Here is a 27,954-nt window from a genome sequence, read left to right on the forward strand (position 1 = left end):
ATGGATAAACACTTCATTCACACCCATTGGAGTTTGTTCCTCATTTTTTCTAGTGTTGGACTTTTACCACTTTCTCTCGATAAACATTCTTTTCATGTAAAAGAAAGCATTGGAAAGATTCTGTACTGGGTTGCTATCTTCATAGTAATCAATTCAATTTGTTTCTATCAGTTCAGATATCACAGTTTGACAGGTAATTGGAACGGGTTAGTAGTCAAATTCTCGGAATGGTGTGTACTAATACTGATAGTAACGGATTTAAGTTGTACACTAATCCAAGCCTTGTTAAGCCGACACACTCATAAACTTCTCCTTAACGACATGGATATCACCGATTTTATCATCTACAATAAATATACAATACAACGCACTGATCGAAAGGTCAAACATTACACTATGCTAAAACTGTTATTTCTGGAAGGAATCTGGTTGATCCTGAGTATACTCAAGTTTTTAAACCTCAAAGACCAAATGGTTATGATACAAGAAACGCTCATGTCAATACCAATTTGTTGGCTTACAAACGTGAGATTGGTTATGGTAAAACTAAAAACTAACTAACCGGTGACAAAAAAATGCCTCAAACTAAATCTATAATTACAGCAAACATTTTACATCGACCTGATAACCGAAAGATTAACGACCATAAACGGGGAACTGGAACTTTTTGGAAACATAAATATTGATCCTAAATTTACAAAAATAGACCAACACAACTATAGGGAAGCTGTGGTAAAGGTTCAAGACACATATACAAGGATATGGAAATGTTTTATGATAATTAATGGAATATTTGGATGGTCAACGGTCTTACTAGTTATGAAACAATTTGTATTACTTATTGCTACAAGCTTCTGGTGTATCAACAGACAGAAAAGTATCAATGATGATGGGAGTACCTATCTCGGTAATATTTAGCAGTGTACATATAGTATTGTTTAAAATCATTCAACTAATAACCACTTTTGTCCCGTAGAATCATGCACGGTTATAATATACATCGTTAGTAGCCTTTCTTTTCTGTGTCATTCTGCAGCAACTTGCAAGAAAGAGGTAAGTTCAACTATTTTATTTGTTCTATCTTTTCAATGGAAACATAAAATTTTGTTTAATAGTGCATTCTAATAACTACACGGAGACAAATCCGATTCCATTTTCATGAATGAAAAATCATGAAATGAAAAAAAATTTGCCATCCCATGAAATCGTAATAATAATTTATGATTTCGTCATGGAAATTCATGATTTCATAATACAGTGGAATCAAGACAGCTACAAGCGTTACACGTACTTGGCAAACCGTGTTCATAAACCACACTACATATGTATCTCTTATACACCTTTTGTCTTCCATCTTATACAATTACTGATAGTCTAGTGGTCAAAGTATGGGTTAAAGGATCTCAAAGTTCTTGGTTCGAATTTAGTCTGATGCTTTATTTTATCTTTTTACATTTTTTGGTTAAAAGTTAAACCCATGAATTTAGCTCATGACTTCAACTCGGATGATTCATGATTTTGGGAATGTTTGCTGCGTTACGCAAAAGTTGTTCACGATATCATGAATATTATTCATGGTGCATTTTCATAACATGAAAATACGCTGTGTTCATGAAATCATGAGTCATGAGTTTCCCCGTGTAGGGGAAATTGCTTTATTGTTATTTATCAATTTTATCTAGATGAACACGTCATTGGGACGGTACTAATGGATATTTTGGTCGCTATTGAAAATTTAGTCGATTGCTGAATTTATGTATGGGCCCAAATTAGGGGCACTTAGGCCGACATTACATCCATTTTCCCTATAAGCATGATGAACAGTACCGGACATATGTATACAGTGAGCGAAATTCCTATCTCCTATATCCTAAACTCTACCTCTTAGCGATACAGGCAAATCAAAGGAAATAGCTCACATTTTTTAAATCGCTAGACTTAATGGGTATTAAGAAAAAACAATTCAAGCAGTAATCGATAAAAGAACAAGGGATCATTTTAGGCGTATTTCAAAAACTCTTACTCCAGCAACTGAGGGTTTAAAACGGGTAGCGGTGAATTTCGACAAAACATTACCAAACTATTGATTTCGAAGTTTAGAAGTTTTGGCCTAGATGTAGTATTCAGCAGCAGGACAAATCAGCTGAAGTCACTGTTAGGATCAACAAAAGATTCAATAAATGTCTTAGGGAAAGCCGGAGTCTACAAAATCTCTTGGCCAGATTGCAATAAAATCTACATTGGTCAGACGAAAAGGACTGTAATGTGCCAGTGCGGTGTTACTCTCAGCACTGATGAGACCCCCCCCCCCCCCCCCCGTCTCCAAGCACACGCTCGTGGTCGGCACACGCTCGTGATAATTCCGCGAACCAAGAAAACACTCAAAGTTCACTCAAGACAAACTCCCACTTTATTCACTTTGATGACACTCACTTCACGGACGGTCTCCCACTTCCTTAGATGTCTACTCTTACCTTGTGCTAGCACTACTCTTCTTTTGTCTTCGGGGCCCCTTCACCTGCCACTGCCATCGTCGTCGTTCCTTTCCTTCCTCTGGTACCGCATCACCTTCTTGGGCCAGGGGTGAACGCCTCTACCTGTCCCGTACGCCCCTCGAGTATGGTGATCAGGTTCTCGAACTGCGATTCGGACACACTACCGGTGATTGGCGTGGTAGACTCCGGAAAAATACGTTGAGTACGCAAATGTTACGGTAAAACCGCGAGGTCCTGTGGGCGCGAAGGAGAATTCGAAATGGCGGTTATCAACCTGATCTCACTAGACAACGGTTGGATCTGGTTCGGGGTTTTCTTGGTGATGGTAATTACCTGGCTGTCCAATGATACGTGGAAACTTCCTCTACAACTTCTTCAAACTTCCAACTTAGCTCACTTTAGCACTTTAGCTTCAAACTATTAATTTTTAGCTTTGACTTTCGCTATGTGACCGTAGTCTATAATGATCACCAGGCTTATGACTGTGCCTCTTGGTGGACGATGGCCCCGAACCGTGACCGTTGAACCGTCGTACGTGCCACGAATTCTCCACGCAATGGCCTCCATTACGCCACCCCTATGGCCATCCATTCATGACTTCACACAGCGTGCTCTGGCGGTGGCTAGTGGCATTGTCCTACAATGTATATGGAAATGTCTCCTACTGGCTGCGTTCATGGGGATTCTGGGACGTTTTACCTTTTATAAACATTTAAACCACAGACAAACAGACATAACTCTCGCAAGTTTTCATCGAACAATCATTTAACGGACAATTTGAAAGTATCGTAGTTGGTAGTACCGTCACCTGTGGCGCTCATAGTCAATTTCCTTGCGTTTGACGTTTACACACTACCGCCATCTGTTCAGTGTAGTGCCCACCACAGTATTCTCAACAGATGGCGGTAATGTTTTAGCAACGATGTTTTACAGTGAGAAATATTTAATGAGTTATGTCTGTTTGTCTGTGTTTAAACCTTTTCTTGGATTTAACAAAAAAAAAACAAAATATACGATTACACGCGATTAATCTCACCAATCTTGGACGCAACACTTACACTTGTTACAGGACTTTGGAGGTTTAAGGTTTAAGGAACACATCGCAGAGGTAGAAAAAGCTAACAAAGAGATGGATAAAGGACTTCATTATGAATTTAAATTCAAGGTTGCAGAACATATCTTTACAAAAGGGGCACAATTTGACAAAGGATAACATTAATATCCTGCGAACGCCTTGGAAACTAGACGTAGCAGAAAGTTTAGAAATATTTAAACATAATCCATCAACATTGCTTAATAGAGATCAAGGAAACAGATTCTCGAGACTCTTTAGCATGCTACCTAAAACCACACATCGTAGCATTTAGGTACCTGGTTAGGTAAATTGTGACCTGGCAGTGGATACCTGCTGATTTTTAGTACCTATTGATTAGTATTTACCTCGTAGATAAAAGATGAATTCTTCAGTGGTGTTGAGTTGGTGCAGCACTGATGAAGTCTGCAAGTAGTAGACGAAATACGCGTATCTGTCAAAAGACAAGCGATTATAACGGAATTATGTTTACATATATTTCTAGAGAGCGAGATAAGGTGCTATAATCTTGGCATTAAATCTACACACCAAAAAATTATGAATTTTACTGGCAATGTAAACATCCATTCATTTAAACATTCATACATGTAAACTTCCTTTTCACGTAAACTAGCAGCTTGCAAGAAATGTTGCAAACAAAAGTGGTCAGTTGCATACAATATATGGAATATTGCATGACATGTCTCATACATTTACACGATCTATAATCTAAACTTGTATGATATATGACGCTCCATTTATGTGCATCATAGTAACGGAAATTTACACTACTTTTTTTAGCTGTGTAGGTTAGCATTTGGAGTGGGCGGAGCAACCATTTGTGGGCAGTGGCTTTTGGTGTTGATTTTTCAGGTTTCGCAGGGCGCCCGCGTTCGCTGACATTGACATTCGACAAAGGGAGTTATCTCTGTAAGATGCTGGTGTTAGATTATGTAGGAGTGTTCTGATGCTTGATGAGTCTTGCGTCTGGGGCCGTTGTTTTTACAGATGGCTATTCTGCCTTTTTTAAATATTAACCTAGAAATAGACTGACTTTTGGTTCAAAAATCCAAAAGTTCATCCACAGACGCCAGCTTTCATATCAATTATGCTCCCAACGAAAACAAATAAATACTACTATTCAATTGTAACTGGAACTGTGCTGTAAATTCTCAAAATCAATTGAACATTTTTGATGAAAATGAGAAAAGCAGCTACCGCTATCAAAGGGGACTTCCTTCGAATGGGTGATATCAGCGTCGCCGGTGGTGTAGTGGTAAGCGTGATTGCAGGCCTGGGGGCAATCCCATGACACTAACTACTAAATCCTCAGATCGATCGATTAAATCAAAATAATCGAGATCTCGGCTCGCCAAGATGCCCGCAAAGGTTGTTTTCCTCGGGCCCTGATGGATGCGGATAACTCGGATCTAGCAACACAATGGAGGGTGCATGACCAAAGCACGTGGTCGATATCGTGATAGCCACTACCAGAAGCGCACAAATTGCTGCCTGCGAGCCCGATTCGGAAGAAATGCGAGTCTAACGAGTAGTGATTAGACATGAGCCTTGACATGACACGTATAAAGTCACGGCTCATGTCCAATCCTTTGAACCATGGCTTGTTCGATACCTGTGGGAGAATAGAATGTAACCATCTTCCCAGATCACTCTCATTCCATTTTTGTTGCCAGTTGGTGAGGACGTGCTGACGGGTAATTGAAAAAAAATCCGCAAAGGCGATTTGTCGATCAAAAATATCGCCTTCCATAGCGCCCACCTTAGCTAGCGAGTCCGCTTCCTCATTACCCGGAATTGAGCAATGAGATGGGATCCAAACTAAGGTGATAGTATAGGAGAAGTTAGATAAAGTACTCAATTTAGCTCGGATTTTGGTCAGCAAATACGAGGAGTGCTTCATCGGCCTCATTGATAGCTAAGGCTATCTGTAAAAATAAAATAGTGATCAGTTGGTAGTGAGGCAATTTGCTCTACTGCGTAGAATATGGCTGCTAGTTCCGCAACGTATACGGAACAGGGTTTTGAGTTGATATGAGGCGCTATGAAATTCGTTGAATACTCCAAATCCAGTGGAAGCGTTTATAGTTGACCCATCTGTGAAAAAAACTTTTATTGTTACTAACCTGGTGGTACTTGTTTGCAAAAATTAAGGGAACAACCATCGACCGATGGTGATCTGGTATTCCACGGATTTCTTGCAACATGGTCAGATCAAAATTTACAGAGGAACTATAAAAGTCTTGGAGGCAAACACGAGAGGAATTGAACGAAGAAGGGCCAATCTCCAGCGCCATGTACTCGTAATAGAGACTCATGAATCTTGTTTGAGGATTTCTGTCGAGCAGCGTCTCAAAGTTTTCTATTACCAATGAGTTCATTACTTCACAACGGATAAGAAACCGGAAGGACAGTTCCGCGAAACGATCTGTCAGTGGGAGAACACCCGCGAGTACTTCGAGGCTCATCGTATGAGTCGAGTGCATACAGTCTAGCGCAATACGAAGGCAACGGTATTGAATCCGTTGCAGCTTCAGGATATGTGTTTTTGCCGCGGATGGAAAGCAGAAGCTACCGTACTCTATAGAACCGACAAGATGGTTGTTCGATACAACCTGATCAGATCTTCCGGGTGTGCTCCCCACCAAGTTTCAGTAATTGTACGAAGAAAATTGATTCTTTGTTGGCATTTTTGTTTCACATACGCATACGATTGTTCTACCCTTTAGTTGAAGCTGTAACTGTGCAGGATGATGCTTACAAGAAAAAAAAAACAACCAACTCAGTTTTCTCCGGAGAGAAATCAATACCTACCTTCATAGCCCAAGTAGACAAATTGTCTAAGGTATCTTGCAATGGTGCTTGCAGGTCCGGTGCACTTGGTCCTATAACGGACACAACCCCGTCATCTGCAAGCTGCCTTAGCGAACAATTTTCATCAAGACAACCATCAATATCTTTTACATAAAAATTATAAAGAGGGGGTTTAAACATGAGCCCTGGGGGAGACCCATGTAACTAATTCGTGAAGTTGTCGAGTTTCCATGAGAAAAGCTCATATATTTCTCAGACAACAAGTTGCTCAAATAGTTGTTCATAATTGGTGAAAGCACACTATCGTGGAGTTTATCCGAAAGGACATCGATACAAACAGAATCATAAGCCCCCTTAATGTCCAAGAAAACTGAACCCATTTGCTGTTTTTGCGCATAGGCCAGTTGAATTTCAGTTGAAAGCAACGCAAGACAGTCGCTCGTTCCTTTGCCTCTCCGAAATCCAAATTGCGTATCTGAAAGTAAACCATTTGACTCGACTCATTTGTCTAGACGAAAAAGAATCATTTTCTCCATCAATTTCCGTATACATGACAGCATCGCGATGGGACGGTACGAGTTATAATCCGACGCGGGTTTACCGGGTTTTCGAATAGCGATAACTCTTACTTGCCTCCAGTTATACGGAACAATGTTGTGCTCCAGAAATTGATTGAATAAGTTCAACAAGCGTCTCTTCGCGACGTCTGGGAGATTTTTAAGCAAGTTGAACATGATTCTATCCATTCCTGGAGCTGAATTGTTACATGAAAGGAGAGCAAGTGAGAATTCCACCATCGAAAACGGGGAATCTATTTCGTTATTACCTGACGGACGATCACGAACGTTGGTTTGAACCGACACCGAATCCGGGCAAACTTTTCGCGCGAAGCTGAATATCCAACTGTCCGAGTACTCCTTGTCTTCGTTAATCGGTGATGACGCGTTTCGCATTCTCCTGCCGATATTTCAGAGTGTTCTCATGGAAGTCTCTAGCGACAAACCATCGACGAACAGACGCCAGTAACCGCGTTTTTTGGCTTTAGTCAAGCCCTTAAAGGTTTTCTCGAGGTCGGTGTACCGTCCGATAACCTCGACCTTACCGTGTTCGCGGAAGCGTTTAAACGCGGTGGACTACTTGCTGTTCGCGTCGGTGCAATCCGTATCCCACCACGGGGTGGGAGGTCACTTGCGAATGGAAACACCCGGAACACGTTTCGTCTGTGCTCGCAGCGCACAATCGATGATGAGACGCGCGAGAAAGGAGTACTCGTCCAGCGGAGGAAGGACGTTAACCGATTGACTGGCATCAAGAACTGAGGTCGCGATTTTTCGCCTGATTGAATGGTTGTATTGGTTCATCTTCAATCGAATGATATGAACATTAACAGCACTGAACTGGAAGCGTTTGGTACGGCACGTCCACGCTTTCTTCCTTTTTCCTTGATCTCAAGTTGTGGAGTGGTTTCAGGTACTTATTTCTGACATCGCTTGACTCCTTGAAATCCTCTCTGCGGCACATGCTGCGCAGTTGGCCTGGCCGTTGACAAGAAAAATGACGGATTCATGAAGTCGTCATTTTCCAGGATGCTTTCAAAGTATTGGCTACGTTGGTGTGAGATTAAATTAGATTAGATTAGATTATCGGCGTCGCCGGTGGTAAATGGTAAGCGTGATTACCTCTAACCACAAAGGGTCTGGGTTCAATCTTAGTCGGCGCCGCCGGGATTTTCTGAAGCATAACATCTCTGATCACGCCTTCCTTCGGAAGGGAAGTAAGTCGTTGGTCCCCGGTTCATGAGTTGATGGGTCGATAGGTAGGGTCCAGGTGTGGGAGCTGCCTCCCTGGCGTCGGTAGCATTGGTGCTCAGCACGGTAAACAAGATCGACGGAAAACAAATCAAGGAAAAAAAGGTAACGAAATGTGTGTAACGAAATTCATAACTTTTGAACCACTGTGCCGATTTAAAAGATCAGAATATCAAATGAAAAGTAATTCAAAATACTTTTTAGGCAAAATTTAATGATATTAAAAATTGGGATTTTGTGTTGTAAAACATTGATTGTATTTGTTTTTATGGTTTTTTATTGGCTTCCATACCGGGATGTCCCGGGATGAAAAATCCCGGGATTTTTTTCATTTCCCGGGTTTCCCGAATCCCGGGAAAAAAGTTTTTTAATCCCGGGATCCCGTTCATCCCGGGATTAATTTTTTGAATTCATAATTTATACACAAATGACGTGGAACAAGTCATCATTTAATTATTCGTTTTCATTTGTTGATTTGATTCTTGATTAATATTGGACAAAGTTATGATGGGTGCATGCAAATTTGAAAATAATACAGTTACTCTTATCAAGACAAAAAGAAAGAACCATGCTTCCATTGATTTACTGGATTTTTACTTCATTTATAAAAATAATAATATTGGCAGTAATAAGAATATTTGCAATTCTCCAATGAGAGAAAGAGAGTATATTGAATTGTGAAAATCATCAGCCCTCCGATCATCCGACCGACGAGCCAGCGAGCCCTCTTGTCGTTCGACGGTTACCAAGGGAACAAGCAAAACCGCACGGCGAATGAGAACGACTCAAATTTGAGTTTAGTTCACTCATAATCGCCAAAAGTGCAGGAACTCAGTGATGAGTAAAATTTGTCTCATGGTTTCCTGTGGAAAACCTAAAAAATCTGCCGGAAAATGAGGAAATTGACGAAAATTTTATTCAGTCTCGGAGTAGTACCAATAGACTGAGTGAATCCAATCTTTACTTTTCTCAAATTCGGGAATTTTTCCCTGGAAAATCCTGGAAAAACCTGGGAAAACATGAGGCAAATTAACTCATCGCTGAGTTCCTGCACTTTTGGCGATTATGAGTGAACTAAACTCAAATTTGAGTCGTTCTCATTCGCCGTGCGGCAAGTGAGACTGATCACCTACTACGATCGAAAATGTGATTTAGAAGTGAAACCCCGAAAAGTCCAACCTCGAAAAAGATCCAGTTTTGCTGTCGTTAAATACGACAATAAAAAGTTCCAAATCTGCTTGAAAACGGTAAGTTATTTGTCTTTCATGTCCAGTAGAAATACTTTTTTATTTTTTTTTATTTTGATTTGTTTGATTTGCAGAAATGGCGGACGTTTGGCAATATTTTACAAAGCTTCCCGCTGATGGTGAAAAAACACAATGTACCAAATGCCCACAGCAACTTTCCTGCAAGGGATCATCCACCAGTGGATTATTACGCCACTTGCAAAATAAGCACAAAATTACCCTAAAGCGACCGACATCTGAAGATCATCAACCAACATTTGCACCAACCCCAAGTAAAGTATCGAGACCTGGAGGATCCACCACAGTTATGCAATTCATTAAACGTCAGTCTTTGGAAGAGGTTGTAGCACGGCTTGCTGCACTTGACGGATTTTCAATCCACGCTATAACGAAAAGTGAGTTTATCCACCAGTCAATTTCCGCTCGTGGCATGCAACTCCCAAAATTAAACACAGCTGTGATGAAACTGGTACACGATTTTTGGAATAATGCAAAAGATCTCACCAAGAACGAAATTGCAAAGCGAGTAGGAGGGGGTGAATGTATGAGCCTCACTTTGGATGAGTGGACAAGCATCAGTAATAAACGGTTTATCAATGTCAATGTGCACTGCTTCGACGGGGTCATTTTCAATCTCGGGCTGGTTCGTGCTCATGGGTCTCTTCCGGCTGAAAAAATCCGAGAGGCTGTAAACATCGTTACCTCAAGTTTTGGCTTACCACGGACAAATATTGCTGCTGCTACAACTGACGGAGCTGCCGTAATGGTGAAGTTTGGAAGGGAGTCAGAGTTCTGTCACCAACTGTGCTACAACCATGGGCTTCATTTAGCGGTGATGGATGTCCTCCGGAAAGATAACTCTGCTATGACTGATTCCACAGACGATACCGATGATGACTGCAATTGTGACGAATATTCCGATGAAGAAACTGACACACCATCTGGTATGTTATTTTTATTAATGTACTTTACTTGAAAATTAGTTGTACTTTTATTTTTTAGCGCTTTATCGTATGCGTTGTGTGCTGAAATTCTGAGGCATGTCCGAAAAATCGTCAAGATTTTTCGGCAATCGCCGGTGAAAAATGGGATCTTGCAAGATAAGATAATCGCTGCTCATACAAAACCGCTGCAACTGATAATTGACGTCACGACTAGGTGGAACAGCACTGAACAGATGGTCGAACGATTCCTACGTGTCTATGAAAGCATCAAGGAGACACTTACCGAGCTTGGACAGCGCAATCCACTGTCTGACAATGACGTGCATAGTCTTCAGATACTTTTTTATGCATTGCAACCAATTAGATTGGTATCTGAAGCAATAGGCAGACGAGATGCGACTTTGCTAACTGCTGAAGGGAGTTTGAGTTTTTTACTTTCGAAACTAAAGCAGCAGAACAACGCAATTGCAAACGAGTTGCATGACGCCATTTACGACAGGATTTGTTCGCGACGAAATAAGGAACTGGTCTCATTAATGAAATTTTTAAAAACTAAACACATGGGCTCAACCAGCGAAATTCCAACGTGCTCCAGGCCGCAGTTGATGAAATTTACGAAGGAATCTGATTGGTTACTTAAGATGGCAGAACATGGACAGAGACAGGAGAATCTAGAATGTGCTATTAAGGAACTAGAATGTGCTATTAAGGAACATTCTGAACTACACAACGCATCAACTGGTTCAGTAGACCGTGGAAAAATTATCCAAAAGGAGGTGATGCTATATGAGCTAAGCGGAAAATTGTCTTGCAAAAACTGTTAGACAACTTAACATCCATTAAGCCTACCTCTACCGCCAGCGAGCGATTCTTCTCGGATTAATCAAATTTTTGTTACAAGAAGCGTTCCTCTGTGTCTGATGCTAGCATGAATGTGCTTTCATTTTTGAAGTCATATTTCAAACGAGTTGATCAGTAGAAATGTACGATTTCGCAGAAATGCATAAAATAAAATGGATAAATAAAAATGTGAGAAGAGGTTATTGAAATTTGCAGTTGTTTATTTATCCCGGGAAAAAAATTTGATATCCCGAATCCCGGGATGCTGAGAACCGTCGGGATATGGAAGCTCTAGTTTTCATGGTTTGTAGACAGAGGGCGCAATATGTTTTTATATTTTTTCTTGAAAATTTAGAATTTTTTACACAACATATCGAAAAATCAGCAATGTGTTTTTTTTATACATTTTTGAGTTATATTTTTTTGAAGTTATCAAGTTTTAAGTTTTCGCTCAATACTCCTATGCGACTAAACTGCCCCGTAACGTGGGTAGATCACCTTTTCGTGGTACGTTACGGGATGTAAGATCTTCCACCGATTCCTAGTCCTTGCTAGGGGAACAGGATTTTTCAGTAATCCAAAGAACACATCTTAGTCCTTGTTACTTTTTATACCTTGTTGATAGTGACAAGACTCGGCTTTGTCTACCGAGGATGATCTTGAAACAAGGAAAAAAATGAGTTAGTTGTCTTCATGTATGTGATTTCTAATCTTCTATTCGTTGTTCCCTAGTTTGAAGTGGTTAAGACTAGGGTTCTGATGCATGGTCATTATCGGTGTCATACCTTAATTTTGTTGCTAACGAATCCAATTTTGACTGACAAATGGACGCACCTTTGGAGGGTGTTTCAACACTCCGAAGGGTATAAATAGCGGGACCTTTCAATTAGAGTCGGATCCTTGCGATAAAAATGCTGGCAACTGTAAAAAAATCGAATAATACTTCATTTATCAATAGTGATGGAGTATACGACATGCATTAAACTAAGGACACGGGATATACTACAATAGATCAATTTACTGGTCGCAGTACTGTTAGGTCCCGAACAGAGGAAAAAAAACTGCCTATAATCGCATATCAGTCCCATATGGATTTACGTAAATTTTAAGATAATAACACTAGCCACTATCAATTGGCATCTACTTTCATAACGTGAAAAAACCATAGAGGTAACTCTAAGACTAGAAGGTCTCGAAGAAACGTGCTTAACTTTTTGGCTCAGCTCTGGTTAAAGAGCCTGAATTTATAAAGAGACGACATGTCAAAATTGGAACAATCGATTGTCTGTCAAAGTCATAGGAAAAGTCATTCCAAACGAGCAGAAGACCTGTCAAATGGATAATATGTCGCCTCTTTATAAATTCAGGCTCTTTACTCTGGTACTCTCTTCGGTCCCAAGCTAATCGATTCACCCCTCGAAACATAGGAAAATCCAATAACCCCTCATTTTATCTGTCAAACTTTCATAGCGAATCAAAATAAACATAGTGAAGTACTAGAATTTCGACTAGAATGGGGTACGTTCATCGTTTGCTTGGGACCAATAGGCTAGTAGTGAGCCAATTTAAAATCGTTAGTTTCGTATTGATTGTTGATAAAACTACGCACTTTATTAATAAAAAATGTGAGAATAACATCGAGTCAGTTTTTTTTTTTGTAAATTTATTTATTTGTATAGGCTCAATCCAATAAACTTCACAGAGCCTAATTATCATTTGCGTTACATCAAGTCAGTTTGGCCCAGCATTGCAGCTTTTTCGTTGCGTAAAAAGTTCGATAATCGGGAGGAAAAATCTATGCTGGTTTCCTTTTACTTTGTTACCCGCTTAGTTTTGAAGTCAAATTTGATTAAAAAAAGAGAAGAAGAATATAGCAAATGAAAAATAGAAACATGCAGTGAGAAAAGAAAGAATAAAAAAAGTGAGTGCATTGGTTGCCCCTGAATATAACCTCTAAAATTTACGACGAAGCTTCAGTTTCATTGTTCACAGTTTTCATTGCCTCCCGGGGGACCGGTTTACCGTGTTTGGATGTCACGCTTTGGGTGTGTAGTTCTATCGAGAGTCTCGTCACCGTGAGCGAGTTTGAACACAGTCCGGTTGGCAAATTAGCCGTGGAAAGTGCTGATAATGTGTCCGTAGCGAGTTTTGGTGGTGATTCGGTGGCCGACATTGCCGTGAATCTGCTGGTCTCTCGCCAGTGTCGGAGATTGTGAGCAATCTGAAGGATGTCTTGCTGGATACGACCAAGACTTGACGGGCGGTAGCTGGTGGCCGTCAACGGTTTCTGGGGAAAGCACTAGACGCGAACCTCCTCACAGATGACCATGACAATGCAAGAAAATTTGTTTTCGTTGAAGGAAGTATTACAACAAAGGTAATTGCTATTAGATATTATTGCAAACAGTTACAGATAGCAGACATGAAGCTCAAGTGGATGTGCCGGGCAAAGGTGTTATATCAGTGCTAACATTTGAAAACGGCGCAAAAGCCATTTGTAAACAAATGGTTTGTGGGCCCTTTACTCGCTACCCGAAGAACGCCCACGCAAACCAACAGCATCGTCAGGAAGGGGAAAATTTCCCCTACCCGATGTTGCTGTTGTGTCGCGTGGGTGTACTTCAAGTAGTGATTAAAGGGCCCACAAACCATTTGTTTACAAATGGCTTTTGTGCCGTTTTCAAATGTTAGCACTGATATCCTAGACAAATGGTAAGTTACAAGTTCACTTTTGTCGTCGTCACAGGAGCCGTCGTAGTCGCTGTCGTAATCGCCGTCGTAGTCGCCGTAGGCAGTACTGTTAGTATATTTAAATTAACCGTCAGCCGCAGAAACTATATGAATTATCACGTATATCTATTGTTCATTACATACCAAGTGTAAACTTAATCATATTTTGCCGTGGAGTGTTGTTGTTTTAAGATGTTCGATAACCCTAGAGGGATCGGTTTATGAGCAGAATATCATGGGTTTAATCCCAAGCTCTCCCAAAACATAATAAACCACCATCGTTGGGTTCCGAGACCATAAAGCACAGTTAATAACCAATAGTTGAATTTTTTAAACCATGAGTTTCGGAAAGGGTTTATGCGTGATAGATTGTGTTCGCGATAGCGAATTTTCTTGGCCTAACCATCGTCGCATAGCACCTAGCATCGCGTCCCTCAACAGCCATGCTACAAAGCAAAGCCGGTACGACGTCTATTCTATTTCCTTTCCCTTTCCTCATTCCTTTCTGTAACACACACACACACTAACCCCGAACAGACCGCGGGAAATCGGCCACCCAAGCTAACACTTTTTTTTTTGTACACCGCAAATCAAACGACGTTCCTGATTGGTGGACCAAACGAACGAGCTGTTGTATCGCAACGAATTTTGTTTCAACGAATGATATTTAAGGAAGTGTTGTCTAGAAGAATAAGATATATAAGTAATTTGTATTATATACAGTGCAGAATAAAATAAAACAGCAAAGAAACAGTGTTGAAGTTCTTTCAAACCAGAGCCTTGGTAAGTGCAGCTATCTGCTGCTCGTCTTTGTCGCCGAATTGAACTGCTATAAATTGAGTTCTGCTGTCGTTATTTGCCATCACCACCGCTGCTGCTGATTGATTCCGTATCCGCTTGGAGGACCTTTCACTGCTGCGTAGTTCTCTTAGTTTCTGGCTGAAGCTGCTATCTTGCCACAGTTCCTCGCTACTGTTCCACCTTGACAGAGTTTAGCGTAAGCTCTTTTCAGGACTAGCCATAGGGACAGTAGACGATTGAAGGGCATAAACAGTTCAGCGCCAGAGATTATTCCTCGAAAGGTCCTCTGAGCCGTTCGAGATTGGTGCTGGTGGATATCGAGCATCCAGTATCCTGCTGTCCCATCGTAAGTAGCGGCAGCATATCTATTGGAGCTCTTCGAAATCATCGTGATGTCATGGATTCCTTTGCAACATATCGGGTGAGATTTTTCCTTTATTTTTCTCGTAATCCCATTTTATTGTTAGTCATGTTAGTTATACATCACACTTTACACTTTACATTTACATCCTTAAATTATTAGTAATTAGAGATAAAAATATATATATTTGCTTAATATAACCTTGAAATTTCAGTGTTACATCCACTTGATATTGTGAGCTGAGGAAACATAGAGCTACATCTATTATTTTCATTGCAGAATATCAACTATTTTATCTTTTTTTTTTTTTTGTTAATTACTTTATTTGAACAGGCTCAATCGAATAAACTTTACAGAGCCAAGTTATCATTTTCTTTATACATTATAAATGTCTTAAATCTAAAATTAAAGGATTGGAACCGATTACTCGCGGTCTTCTCGAGGTTAGTGGATGACAATTGTTTGGATCGGGAGAGGGAAAAGGAGATTTGGAATATGATTTATGATTAAAAATTGCCACTATTTCTAAAACATATACTTAATCCTATCGACGTTATATCAACTCTGTAATTATACAATTATTACAGAAACAAATATACAAAAAAAAATACACACACACATACAAAACACAAACTAAACACAAGGTTAATCAAACTTACAATCTATGGTTAATATTCTTCAAGAAAACATATATGAGTTGCATAAACTCCAGATCGCGTCTAGCCAAAATATCCCGAACTGGAACATTAGGTTGTCTACCTCGAGCCCGAAGGGAATCGTACAACTCGGATCTGACTCCACGGTGCTCAGCACATGACCAAATAATGTGATCTGCGTCCTGGTAACCTTGTCCACATTCACAGATATTACTGTCCCCCAGCTCAACACGGAACAAGTGAGCGTTTAACGAGTAGTGATTGGACATGAGGCGAGACATCATACGAATGAAGTCTCGACCCACATCCAACCCCTTGAACCAAGGAAACTTCGACACCTTAGGGATGATTGAATATAACCATCGTCCCAAACTCCCTTCACTCCATTTATTTTGCCAGCTGGTGAGTGACTGTTGACGATAAATAAAGAAAAATTCGTCGTAGGCGATTTGTCGATCGTAAATATCGCCTTCCATAGCGCCCACCTTTGCAAGCGAGACCGCCTTCTCATTGCCCGGAATCGAGCAATGAGATGGGACCCATGCAAAGGTGATGACAAAAGATCTTAAAGATAAAACACTTAGAAGCTCTCGTATTTTCATGAGAAAATACGAGGAGTGCTTTACATGAGGCCGGTAGGAACGAATAGCCTCGACAGAACTGAGACTATCCGTAAAAATAAAATAGTGATCTGGTGGAAGTGAGGCGATCGTTTCTAGCGTATAGTATATAGCCACCAGCTCAGCAATATATACGGAACAGGGAGCTTGAAGCATTCGAGAGGCGCTATGAAGTTCGTTATAAATACCAAAACCAGCGGACGCCTCTATTAATGATCCATCTGTGAAGAACGATCTTGCGGAATCAACTTGGCCAAACTTTGCAGCGAAAATTGACGGAGCAATCATGGAACGATGATGCTCTGGGATTCCGCGAATCTCTTGCGTCATGGATAAGTCAAATAGAACAGAATTGTCGAAGTCGGAGAAGCAAACACGATAGGGATTATGCTGCGAAGGGCTGACATCCTGTGTTATGTACACGTAGTACAATGACATAAAACGAGTTTGAGGGTTTAGCTCAAGAAGCTTCTCAAAGTTTGCAATCACCAGTGGGTTCATAATTTCACAACGGGTGAGGAGCCTGAGGGATAATTCTGAAAACCGATCAGAGAGTGGCAAAATGCCCGCTAACACTTCGAAACTCATCGTATGAGCCGAGTGCATGCATCCTAACGCGATACGAAGACAGCGATACTGGATCCGTTCCAGTTTGATGATGTGCGTTTTAGCCGCCGACTGGAAGCAAAAACTACCGTACTCTAAAACCGATAAAATCGTTGTCCGGTACAACGTTAGAAGATCTTGCGGATGGGCTCCCCACCACGTTCCGGTAATTGTTCGGAGAAAATTGATCCTTTGTTGGCATTTCCGCTTCAGATACTCAATGTGGGATCTCCAGGTGCATTTGGAATCGAACCAGACCCCAAGATATTTGAAAGACATGGAATGAGTGATCGGCTTACCCAAAAGTTGAAGCTTCGGTTGTGCTGGGCTATGCTTCCTAGAAAAAACGACCAACTCAGTTTTCTCCGTGGAGAATTCGATACCTAGCTGAATAGCCCAAGTAGACAATTTGTCTAAGGTATCCTGTAAGGGTCCTTGCAGGTCGGCCTCTCTGGGTCCTGTCATAGACACTACTCCGTCATCTGCAAGTTGTCTCAACGTGCAGTTGTCCCTTAGACAATTGTCAATTTCTCTGACGTAGAAATTATACAGAAGGGGGCTTAAACATGAGCCCTGTAGCTAAATCGTGAAGCTGTAGAGTTTCCATGAGAAAAGCTCATATGTTTCTCTGACAGCAAATTGTACAAAAAGTTATTAATTAATGGAGAAAGGCCACAAGCGTGGAGTTTGTCTGAAAGGACTTCAACCGATACTGAATCAAAAGCCCCCTTAATATCCAAGAAGACAGAAGCCATTTGCTCTTTATTAGCAAAAGCCAACTGAATTTCAGTGGAAAGCAACGCGAGACAGTCATTCGTTCCCTTGCCCCTACGGAAACCAAATTGAGTATCTGAGAGTAGATGGTTCAACTCAACCCATTTGTCCAGGCGAAAAAGGATCATTTTCTCCAACAATTTTCGAATACACGATAACATCGCAATGGGGCGATACGAGTTGTGATCTGACGCGGGTTTTCCAGGTTTTTTAATGGCTATAACTTTCACCCGCCTCCAATCATCCGGAACAATATTAAGCTCCAAGAACTGACCAAACAAGTTCAACAAGCGCCTCTTAGCGACGTCTGGGAGGTTCTTCAACAAGTTGAACTTGATTCTATCAGCCCCCGGAGCCGAATTGCCACACGAAAGGAGCGCGAGTGAGAGCTCCAGCATTGAAAAAGGCTGGCTGATCTCGTCTACCGAATTCGTCGTTTCGCGAGGAATCATCTGTGCCGGCACAGAATCAGGACATACTTTTCGCGCGAACTTGAGAATCCAACTATCCGAGTACTCCTCACTCTCGTTGTGTGAAGACCGGTTACGCATCTTTCGCGCCGCATTCCAAAGCGTATTCATCGACGTTTCGCGCGATAATCCGTCCACGAATTGCCGCCAGTATCCGCGTTTCTTGGCTTTGATGAGGCTCTTGAGTTCGCGTTCAAGAGCCGAGTACGCTTCGAAATGTACGGGTGTTCCACGTTTCCGGAAAAGCTTAAACGCGTCGGACTTTTTACGATAAACCTCAGTGCATTGCTTGTCCCACCAGCAATGGAGGTTTCCTACGGAAAGACGTTCCTGGAACCGGCCGAGTTTGAGCAAGAAGCGCGCTGTCCAAGATCAGATTAGAGAGGAAGTTATATTCCTCCAACGGTGGAAGCCCTTCTACCGACGTAAGGGCATCTTCTATCACATTCTTGAACTTTGTCCAATCGATATTACGGGTAAGATCGTACGCGACGTTAACGGGTTCCGACGGATTGAACCCACTGGCAACTGAAACTTTGATCGGCAAGTGATCACTACCGTGGGGATCTTGGATCACATTCCACGTGCAATCTAACGATAATGAGTTAGAGCAAAGTGTGAGGTCTAATCTACTTCCATTCGAGGATGGGCCAGCCAAACGTGTTACTTCTCCATTGTTAAGAATTGTCATATTAAAGCTGTCGCAGAGGTCATATATCAAAGTAGAACGGTTATCATCATACAGTTCCCCCCAGCCTGTACCGTGGGAATTCAAATCTCCCATAATCAACCGTGGAGCAGGAAGTACCGAACAGATATCTGAAAGTTGTTTGCGATTAACAACGGCTCTAGGAGGAATATAAACAGAAGCAATACAAAGGCTCTTACCTTTAATAATAGCCTGACATGCAACAACTTCAATACCTGGAAATTGTGGAAGATTCACTCTATAGAAGGAATGGCACTTTTTGATCCCCAAAAGTACCCCTCCTCCACGCGAATCCTCGCGATCCAGTCGAATAATGTTAAAATCATAAAAAGGAAGATCGATATCTGAAGAGAGCCAAGTTTCACAAACAGCAAATGCATCACAATCATTATTGTGAACTAAAAACTTAAAAGAATCTAATTTAGGAATGAGACTTCGACAATTCCACTGTAGAACAGTGATCAAATCCCCGACCTCGTTTGGAAAATTATCCATCGAAGGAAATGATTGCTGCAAGGAGGGGCCACTTCAACGTCAATTGCTTCAAGAGGGTCTTCACAGAAGGAAGCATTGCCAGAACAATGCTTTTGAGAGGATCAGAAATATTGAGGTACTTGAGAATATCGTCCACAATTTTATCAAATGAGAACAACCCGGATGAAGAAGGGGCTTCTGTTCTTAAAAATGGGCCATCAGGGGTTTTTGATGTCCCCGGGAGAGATGGAAAGTTCTGGTTATAGTCAGTTCTGCGGAAACCAGGAGGAGTTGAAACTTCCTTTTTTCCATCACTCCTTGATTTGGGCAAGCTGATTTGGGGTTCCTTATCTGCAACTTTCCGCGAACGGATGCGTTTTCGTTTCCGTGCAGAACCTTCCGGAAAACTGAAAGAAACTCCCTCCTCAGCCAAGTCAGAGTCAGACTCGTCATCAGACAAAACAGCAAAGGGATTTTTGTCGTTGGTTGATGGTGTGGCTGTCTTTAGCATTGCTGCAAAAGATTGCCTGGAACGCTCCTTAAGAGAGCGTTCTAGTTTTTCCCCGCGTTGTTTGTACGCCGGGCACGATGAGAGACCATGAGGAGTTTCCTTACAGTACACGCATTTTGGTGCAGTGACTGTGCAAGCGCCATCCTCGTGCTTCTCCCCGCATTTGGAACAGCGTGCCTTGCTGCCACAGTGAGAGGCCCTATGTCCCAACTGTTTGCAGTTTTGGCAGTTCATGACCCGAGGAACAAACAAACGCACAGGTAGCCGAAGTTTTTCCAACTCGATGTAGTGAGGAAGGGCTGAACCAGAAAAGGTCACCCGAAACGAGTCTGTGGGGGTAAAGCTCTTTTTACCCTCGCTGAAAGATACTGAGTTCAGCTTCTGGACTTCCAGTATCTCAACCGTGGGAAGCAAGGGGTTCTTGAAACGGCCAACCGCTTGCTTCGCCAAGATCTCGGGGGGTCAGACTCGCTTCGGTGACCACACCTTCGATCTCCACATTACGAGCTGGGATGTACACTCTATACTCGAGTGTAAAGAGCTGGGAGGCAGCAATCTCGTTAGCTTGTTTCAGGTTAGAGACGACAACGCGAAGTTTATTGTACCTCACCTTCGAGATTTCGGTCACGGCCGAGAACCGCTTCGTCAGATCATTAGTAATTTGCATTACATTCAAAGGTTTCTTTTTGGGCTGAAAGTAAACAACCCATGGGCCAGTCGAGTCTTCTAAGTATGCTCGCGATCGGGGGCTTATCTGTCCCTGTCCATTACCAGACTGAGATGACGAAGCAGGGATGGCATCATCTGATTTCTGGGATGACAGACGTTTTCGACCCTTCTTGCTATCGCGTGGCAAAGTGGTGTCATCTTCCGACAAAACGTCCATTTCGTCTTCCGACAAAATGTCCATTTTGCCGTACTAGTGGGAGCGAAAAACGCTCTACCACTGCAACGATAATCAAAATTACTCGGACACAATACACGAAGAAAAAAAAATACTAACACAGAAACACAAACTTAAAATTCAATAGATGGGAGAAAGAAAGAAACAAGAACAAAAACTTATCTGATAATCCTATACTACTATCACCGAGCGTTTACACAGCAGCAGCGGAGCGACGCGCAGCTTTGATGATCTTCGATCCGCGTGTGCGGGCGGTCTTCGTTGATGTGTGCTTGTATGAAGCTCGGCACTCAGCTGAACACACGATGATGGATGAGCGGTTTGAATGTGGAGGCAGATGCTGACACTCGATGACGATGATCCGTGTGCACAGGTATGCGTGACCACGCACCGATCGCAAAAACAATTTTCGATGATGCCGAAAACACACTTTCTTCTCAGAAAAAAACTCACTTTTTGATAAATTTATCGGGAATTATGCCAGGAATCACTAAGCGAGAAAAACTGATTATTTACGTCAGATAATAGCGAGAAAACTTCCAAATTAACGGAGCGCGTAACAAGTCGACCGTACTTCTTGCTAGGACGCAGTGGTGTCAACTATTTTATCTATATACATTTATATTCATTATTTCATATTTAATGTTCTGACTAAATTTTCTTGCTGATTCTTTCTCCTTTACATATATTTTCATTATATGAATAAATACTGGGTTGGACGGGAGCATCAGGGTATTATTTGACCTGGAACTGGACGATGGAGTGGTATGATAACCGGAGTCTAGGAGGGAATAAACACTATCATTTTCTTTATCCTACCGATTCGATTGTGGTGGTGTTCCAGTTTCAGTGAGATTGACGCACCCTTCTTTACAAACCATCCTGTAGGAAGCTTAATAAGTATTGCGAATTGTGTTATTCGATTTGTTGGATCGTATCGTTGGAAGGAGATTCTTAAATTCCCGTGGATTTCGTGTAAGTGTCTCTGCTTACGAGTCCGCACCTCCGTTTTTGGCCCTTCATACAGCGATATTGTGAATTCAGATCGGTAGCTTTGAAGGGATGGACCTGTACATACATACATATTGTTATTATTATCGGTACAGTTGAAAACCGGAAAACCCCACACGCGAAAATCGATTTTACTCTTGTTCTGTACATTAAACATAGTATGGGACATAGTGCGGTGTATTCGCACAATGATGCCCTATAATGCACACTATGTCCGACGTTATGTTCGACATACAGAACAAGAGTAAAATCGAATGTCGCGTCGCGGTTTTCCAGTGTCAAACTTGACCTAAAATTGTTTATACTCTTTAGTATATCGTTACTACATCGTGGATTGCGTGCGCACTGCGGGTATGAAGCGGTAGCCTCTTAAACCGTTTACTTTACTCATCCCGTAATATAAACACGGGGAAGTACACTCCTTTTCATTCCACAAATATGCAAGAACAATTTAAGAAACTAAAGTTTTTTGACGTAGGACTATGTCTGTGATTAATATATGGAGGTACATTTTTTAAAAACCGAAAATGGAACATGTAACGAAATTATGAATTCAATAATTTATCACTAATCGATCAGACATATTTCTACGCATCGAAAACAATTGATTTTCAACAAGAAACTATTTAAAAGTAGTAAATGTCAAGCATTGTCCAAAAGCATCGACATAACTAACAAATCCACTAAAAGAAACAACAAGTCGAAGTGGCATTCGCCTCCGATCTTCAGGCGTGTGCGAATAGGGAGGATGCAATTACGTAACATTACTCATCGCTAAATTCAGAACCACCCCCCGCCAACGACCACACAAAATGCTGAATGATGAAACTCAATCAATCGGTTAAATTTGTTTGGATTTAAATTGGCTGTTTTCACATGGCATTATTGCCTGTTGTTGACATCCACACATGGTGAAATAAAAAGTTGGGTTGCCATAGGGAAAAACCGTTGGGGAGGAGGACAAGCCCGTTGTTTACGTTGTGTAGCGACATCTACTATTTGCAAGTGGGTACGTTCAACTAAGAGTATCTGTCAACTTGTCGGGTGGTTGGGAAAGTCAGAGTTGATAATAGAAGAGTTACGCAGACTGAAACCAAAATCTACCTATCGAACTGTCAAACCATCTACCTATCGAGCATAGTAGACAAACTGACTCTGTTGCGTGGGAAGTATTGTTATCTAAACTAGAGAGAACTTTTAAAACCCAGGTGAAGTCATCCGAGGTGTAAACAAAAACAAAAGTTGCAAAAATTAAAAAAAATGGCTACTGATCGACATTAGTGTTGCAAGCTTCACTCTACGTAACTCTTCTATTATCAACTCTGGGGCAAGAAAGTGTTTTCTAACACACGGACAATCAAATTAACTCACAGACTGAGTCAAATTAACTGAATCTCTTTTATTTTGCTTACAAATTTTACTCACTTTCGTAGAAAGTGCTAACGCTAATGGGGTTCTACGGTAAAGCATTATTATTATTTAGCTTTATTAAGGAGGCTTTCAGCCTTAGGCTGGTTCGCCTCCACTACGGTAAAGCATTTTTCTTTGTTTAATAATTGCTTTTCCCATACTCGCGAGCTCACCTTCGTAAAAAGAGGATTTACTCATAATTCGGCCAGCGGGTATGGGAATAGCAATCATTAAACAAAGAAAAATGCTATACCGTAGAACCCCGTTAGTTTTAATAGCTAAAATTGCATTAAGACGGCGCTCACTTTTTTATTCCCCTACACAGATACGTAGAGCCATAGGCACCTTTGTAGGGGTGAGCGCTGTTTAAATGCAATTTTAGCTATTCAAATTAACGGGATTCTACGGTATAATATACTTGTTTGAAGTGAACTAAATAAAAATCATTAGTAATGCCGTTCCGTGAATCGCCAAGACGGGATTTAATTTTCTATTTTAATTACATGAACTGGTTCAATTTCAAGTAATTTTGATAATAAATTTCTGATCTTATCCTTTTTGGCATTGAGCAATGTCCACTTAAACGATGTCTTGAGAAATGTATGCAGTTTTATGATCATTCGTATCAAAATACTTATTTTTGATGATTTTATTGCGCATTTTGTCAAAATAGCGAAAAAATCATACAAACTTCTGTGTACCATAAATTAAAAAGGAGCAAAAACGGGCAGCTCATTTTCTACTCACATGTTCTTCAATATTTACCAATTGCTACCCTGAAGAGCATTAGACCTGAAACAATAAGGCTTTTTTGATACACTATGTAGAAGATAACTGAAAATTTCACCAAAAAACATTATTTTGCACGTTTGATTCGATGTTGTCCCTTCTTGGCATGCCAAAATCAAAGTTGGAAATGCTCATGTCAGCTAATATACTATTTTTCGGAATAATGAAACTATGATACATTATAATGATAATTTGTATTTGTAACATGCAAGAAGAGGATGACAATTAGCGATTTTATGATCACAAGTACGATCAGGTTAGCCTTGAAATAGTAATTTTTGATAGAATAAGAAATATGTTTAATCTTATACACTATTTATTTATTTTCAGTATAATATTACTTTCTTTATCATTACATAATAAAATTATTGCCTACACTATGGCAACTGCTGAATGGCAAATTAATAAATCGGTGCCAACATTTCAAAGGGGCGTAATTGCTTTTGTTAACAATGGCTTTAGTCGTCGATTTGTCGCAAATAAAAGCTCCTTTGAAATGTAGGCACTGAAATAGTGTAGAAGATTTGTTTTCCAAAACTGCGATTTCAAGTCGAACCAGATAATTTTTGGATGCCAAGAATGGACAACATCGAATCTAATCTTCAAGTAAAATAGGCATTTCGCTAAGAATGTTCATAAAACTAACTTTCTCGAGACATCGGTTGAGTTAACATTCCCTGGGTATTTATCGGTATCTTGCTATTAGGGATCATCCATATATTATGTGACGCTCTAAGGGGGGAGGGAATGTGTAAGATTTTGTGACAAGCAATGCATTAGGTATAAGAAAAACGTGGGGTCAAATTTTCCTCAATTTTGCGTCACATAATTAAAGTATGGTCCATTTATCCATTTATTTTTGTAGGATTTACTTGGAGATAATTAATTGATACTCATGATAAAACAACGATCCAAAATTCTTATAAAATTTTCAAAATCTCCTTAAAAAATCCAGATTTAACCGATTTTATCATCTCACAAAATTATTATATTTTAAGTCAAGATTTTTTTTCAGTGAATTTTGAGCTAAAATATCTCAGACTTGATGATAAACATTGCATGATCTCCAAAACGCTGACTAAACTCTTATATTAAAAATGATTAGACCTAAAAACCAAATTCTCAAATCTTTAACTTTTAATCTTAAATTATTAAAACCATTTTCGATAAAATGATTTTTTTTAATAGCTACAAAACAAAGTCTATACGGGCGCGTTGTATATATGTTTACCTCGTGTTTACACTGATTGTTCTCAAAACAAAGCAAGCGCTCCTAGCAAATCCATTTTTAATTCTGCGTTCATTCGTAGAACGAAGAAAAACGTAGAAAAACCCATGGTGTGTGTTTCAATGCGTTAGGACGGAGTTGGAACTCGTAGAACGAATTTGGAATCAAGAAGCAGTGTTAGATTTCTCGCAACAATTTGTGACTCTTTATCAAATCCAACGACGGTACGGTAAATAAATTTGGAAGTCATATATAGTAGAATCACTCCAGTTTTGGGTTCATATCCATTCTAAAAAAGTGAGGTTAGATCAAAAACCCTTAATCGGTATAAAATCTAAAAAATCAGTATTCTGAGCAACTTTATCGGTATATCGATATCAAGCTTTGAAATAGGCATATCTGCCAACACTGGTCGGAAGACTAAAAGGATATGAAAGAAAAGCTAGATTACCATACCAAAAGAGTTTTTGAGGACATTCAGGACCCGCTTTGTAACCGTTTGAACCGACAAAATTTTGATCAGTTTATCAGTCTTAGGGTTATTTTTTTTTTCAATAATTATGTTGCTGTAGAGAAACGACGGAAAAATAAGAATGTGACCAAAGTATTGTTCAGTTTCAAGTTGACTTTCCCGTTATAATATGCCCAAGTGTATGTTACATACATCACTGTAACACAACTCGTAAAAGAATTAGTTTCGAAGGAAATTCCATTTAGAAAATCCACCAGAACAAAATATCTGCAGGCACGTTCCTGTATACTATCAGATACATAGGGTTACTAATATCGGCATATGCTTGTATTTTCGGCTTTTCACGAAACCCCTAAATTGAAGCAACTTGCCTATAATTCTTCTTTGCCAAAGATATTTAGCATTTAATTAAATTCAACTTGTGTTAAATATTAATAGCGTTATTCCTATGTATTTGTGATACGCTGAAAATAGGGGCATAGACAAAGAAACCCTATCCTACAAATACTAAGCACCAGCAATTACCGAGAAAACGGAATATGTATAGTTTTATATTTTTACTGTACAAATCTGCTTACACATACGCATAGGCCACCACATGTGACAATAATGCACCGTGCACAATACAAACCAGTGAAACGTGTCATCGATTGAAGTTTGCTACTTTTCCTCTCGTTTAAGGCATCAAAAACAGCCGAAGCTCTATTGAAGCCAGAATATAACTATGAAGATTTGGATATTCGCGATTTTCTAGCTCAAATGCAACATCAGCCATTCATTACGACGGCGAATGGATTCTTCGATATTGATTATGGTTTGCTCGGATCGGTACGTAAGGTCATGCATGCTAATTAGCCATAATTTAAACTGGTGCTTTGCATATACTATACCACGGAATCAATGTACAACGCATTGTGAATTCACGTCACATATCCATATCTCTGCATCGAATATCCGCACACCTGGAATTTTTAAATTTAGATGTTCTAAAGCATTGTATTTATTTTCAGACGCTAGCAACTACCGTCACTTATATAGTGATAATGCTTCAACTCGAGGAAAATTGAATTTGCCGCAAGCTAGACATACCTTTCATTACTCATCGACCGATAAACCATCGCGGCGACGACGGTGGATTTCCGTTGTATCGCTAAGTGTGTGCTAGAATGTGTCTCTCTTACATAAAACAAATATGCACAGCTGATCCGACTTGGTACTTGACCAGCCAGTAGAAACCACCCACCCAAACAACACCCCGTCGATGCGGGCTTGCTCCAGACACAATCAGTTGTTTACAAGCTTTCCCCTGCAATAAGCACGACACTGTTCAACAAACACAAAATGACACGGTTTTTTGAAAAGTTTACGTTATTCTGTGTGATAACTGTGATAACCGCACTGTCGCTTATAATCGTTACAAGTGTGCAGTTGGCTTACGAACCAGAAGTTGTGATAAATCGTGATAACGAAAAGATCTTGGATGCATTTAAAATAATACGCCAAAGATCAAGTTGGACTAATAGCAACTGTAGTGAAAAATGCATACACAATACAAGTGCAAAGCTCTACATTTTAGTGCAATCACCTAAGGTGAACAAGAAATTTCGTCAAGCAATAAGAGAAACATGGGCATACAGAAGCAGCCCTGACGTGCAAATAAAATTTGCATTAACAAAGTCACCGAGCCGGTTAAATGATCAGGAAAGTTTCATACACCGCCACCTTAAGCGATTCTATCATCATTGTGTTCCGGGAGACTATCTACTAATTACTAGCGATCTGTTCTTTATCAATACACCTCAAATTATAACGGCCATAAATCAACGATTGCCTCAACGACACACTACAATATGCGCAAAAGCAAACCACAACGTTGAGAACACGGCAAAATATCTAGGGCAGTGTGACGTTCAAATGCCAATCCTCTTTTCAAAAGACACGGTTTATGAACTATTAGATTCAAATCTTCGGAACTCTTCAGCGAGCAGTATTCGGTTTGGTGAACATTTATATCTCACTCCGAACGAAACAATGCGGATCATTAGCGGTACGATAGATGGCAGCAATTTGTTGTTCTTTTTCTCCGGTAGGCTAAGGAGTGCATCTGATATCAGCCTACTGTGGATGGCATCGAGAGATTACAGAGCCATAGAATCATGATTAGTGAATAAAGTAAGCAATGCACTCAGA

The 27,954-nt window shown here is 40.5% G+C and overlaps 1 protein-coding gene across 1 annotated transcript; it reads left to right on the forward strand.

Moving 5' to 3' along the window:
• Positions 1–27,954, forward strand: LOC135702071 (uncharacterized). Its single transcript, XM_065223059.1, has 5 exons — positions 1–540; positions 604–907; positions 977–1,053; positions 26,446–26,592; positions 26,775–27,954. The coding sequence occupies exons 1-5, from the start codon at positions 1–3 to the stop codon at positions 26,829–26,831; spliced, it is 1,125 nt and encodes a 374-aa protein (XP_065079131.1). The 3' UTR covers positions 26,832–27,954.

This window comes from Ochlerotatus camptorhynchus, unplaced genomic scaffold (assembly GCF_037179485.1).
Source record: "Ochlerotatus camptorhynchus isolate MF236.1 unplaced genomic scaffold, CSIRO-AGI_Acam_v1.1 ptg000184l, whole genome shotgun sequence".
In the NCBI taxonomy this organism is placed as follows: Eukaryota; Metazoa; Arthropoda; class Insecta; order Diptera; family Culicidae; genus Ochlerotatus; species Ochlerotatus camptorhynchus.

Bases quoted from the DNA above. Each gene is read 5' to 3' on its own strand.
- LOC135702071 (XM_065223059.1), top strand. From the start codon at position 1: ATGGATAAACACTTCATTCACACCCATTGGAGTTTGTTCCTCATTTTT. The intron at 541-603 runs GTAAAACTAAAA...CTATAATTACAG, and splicing joins CAAACGTGAGATTGGTTATG to CAAACATTTTACATCGACCT. The intron at 26,593-26,774 runs GTACGTAAGGTC...ATTTATTTTCAG, and splicing joins ATTATGGTTTGCTCGGATCG to ACGCTAGCAACTACCGTCAC.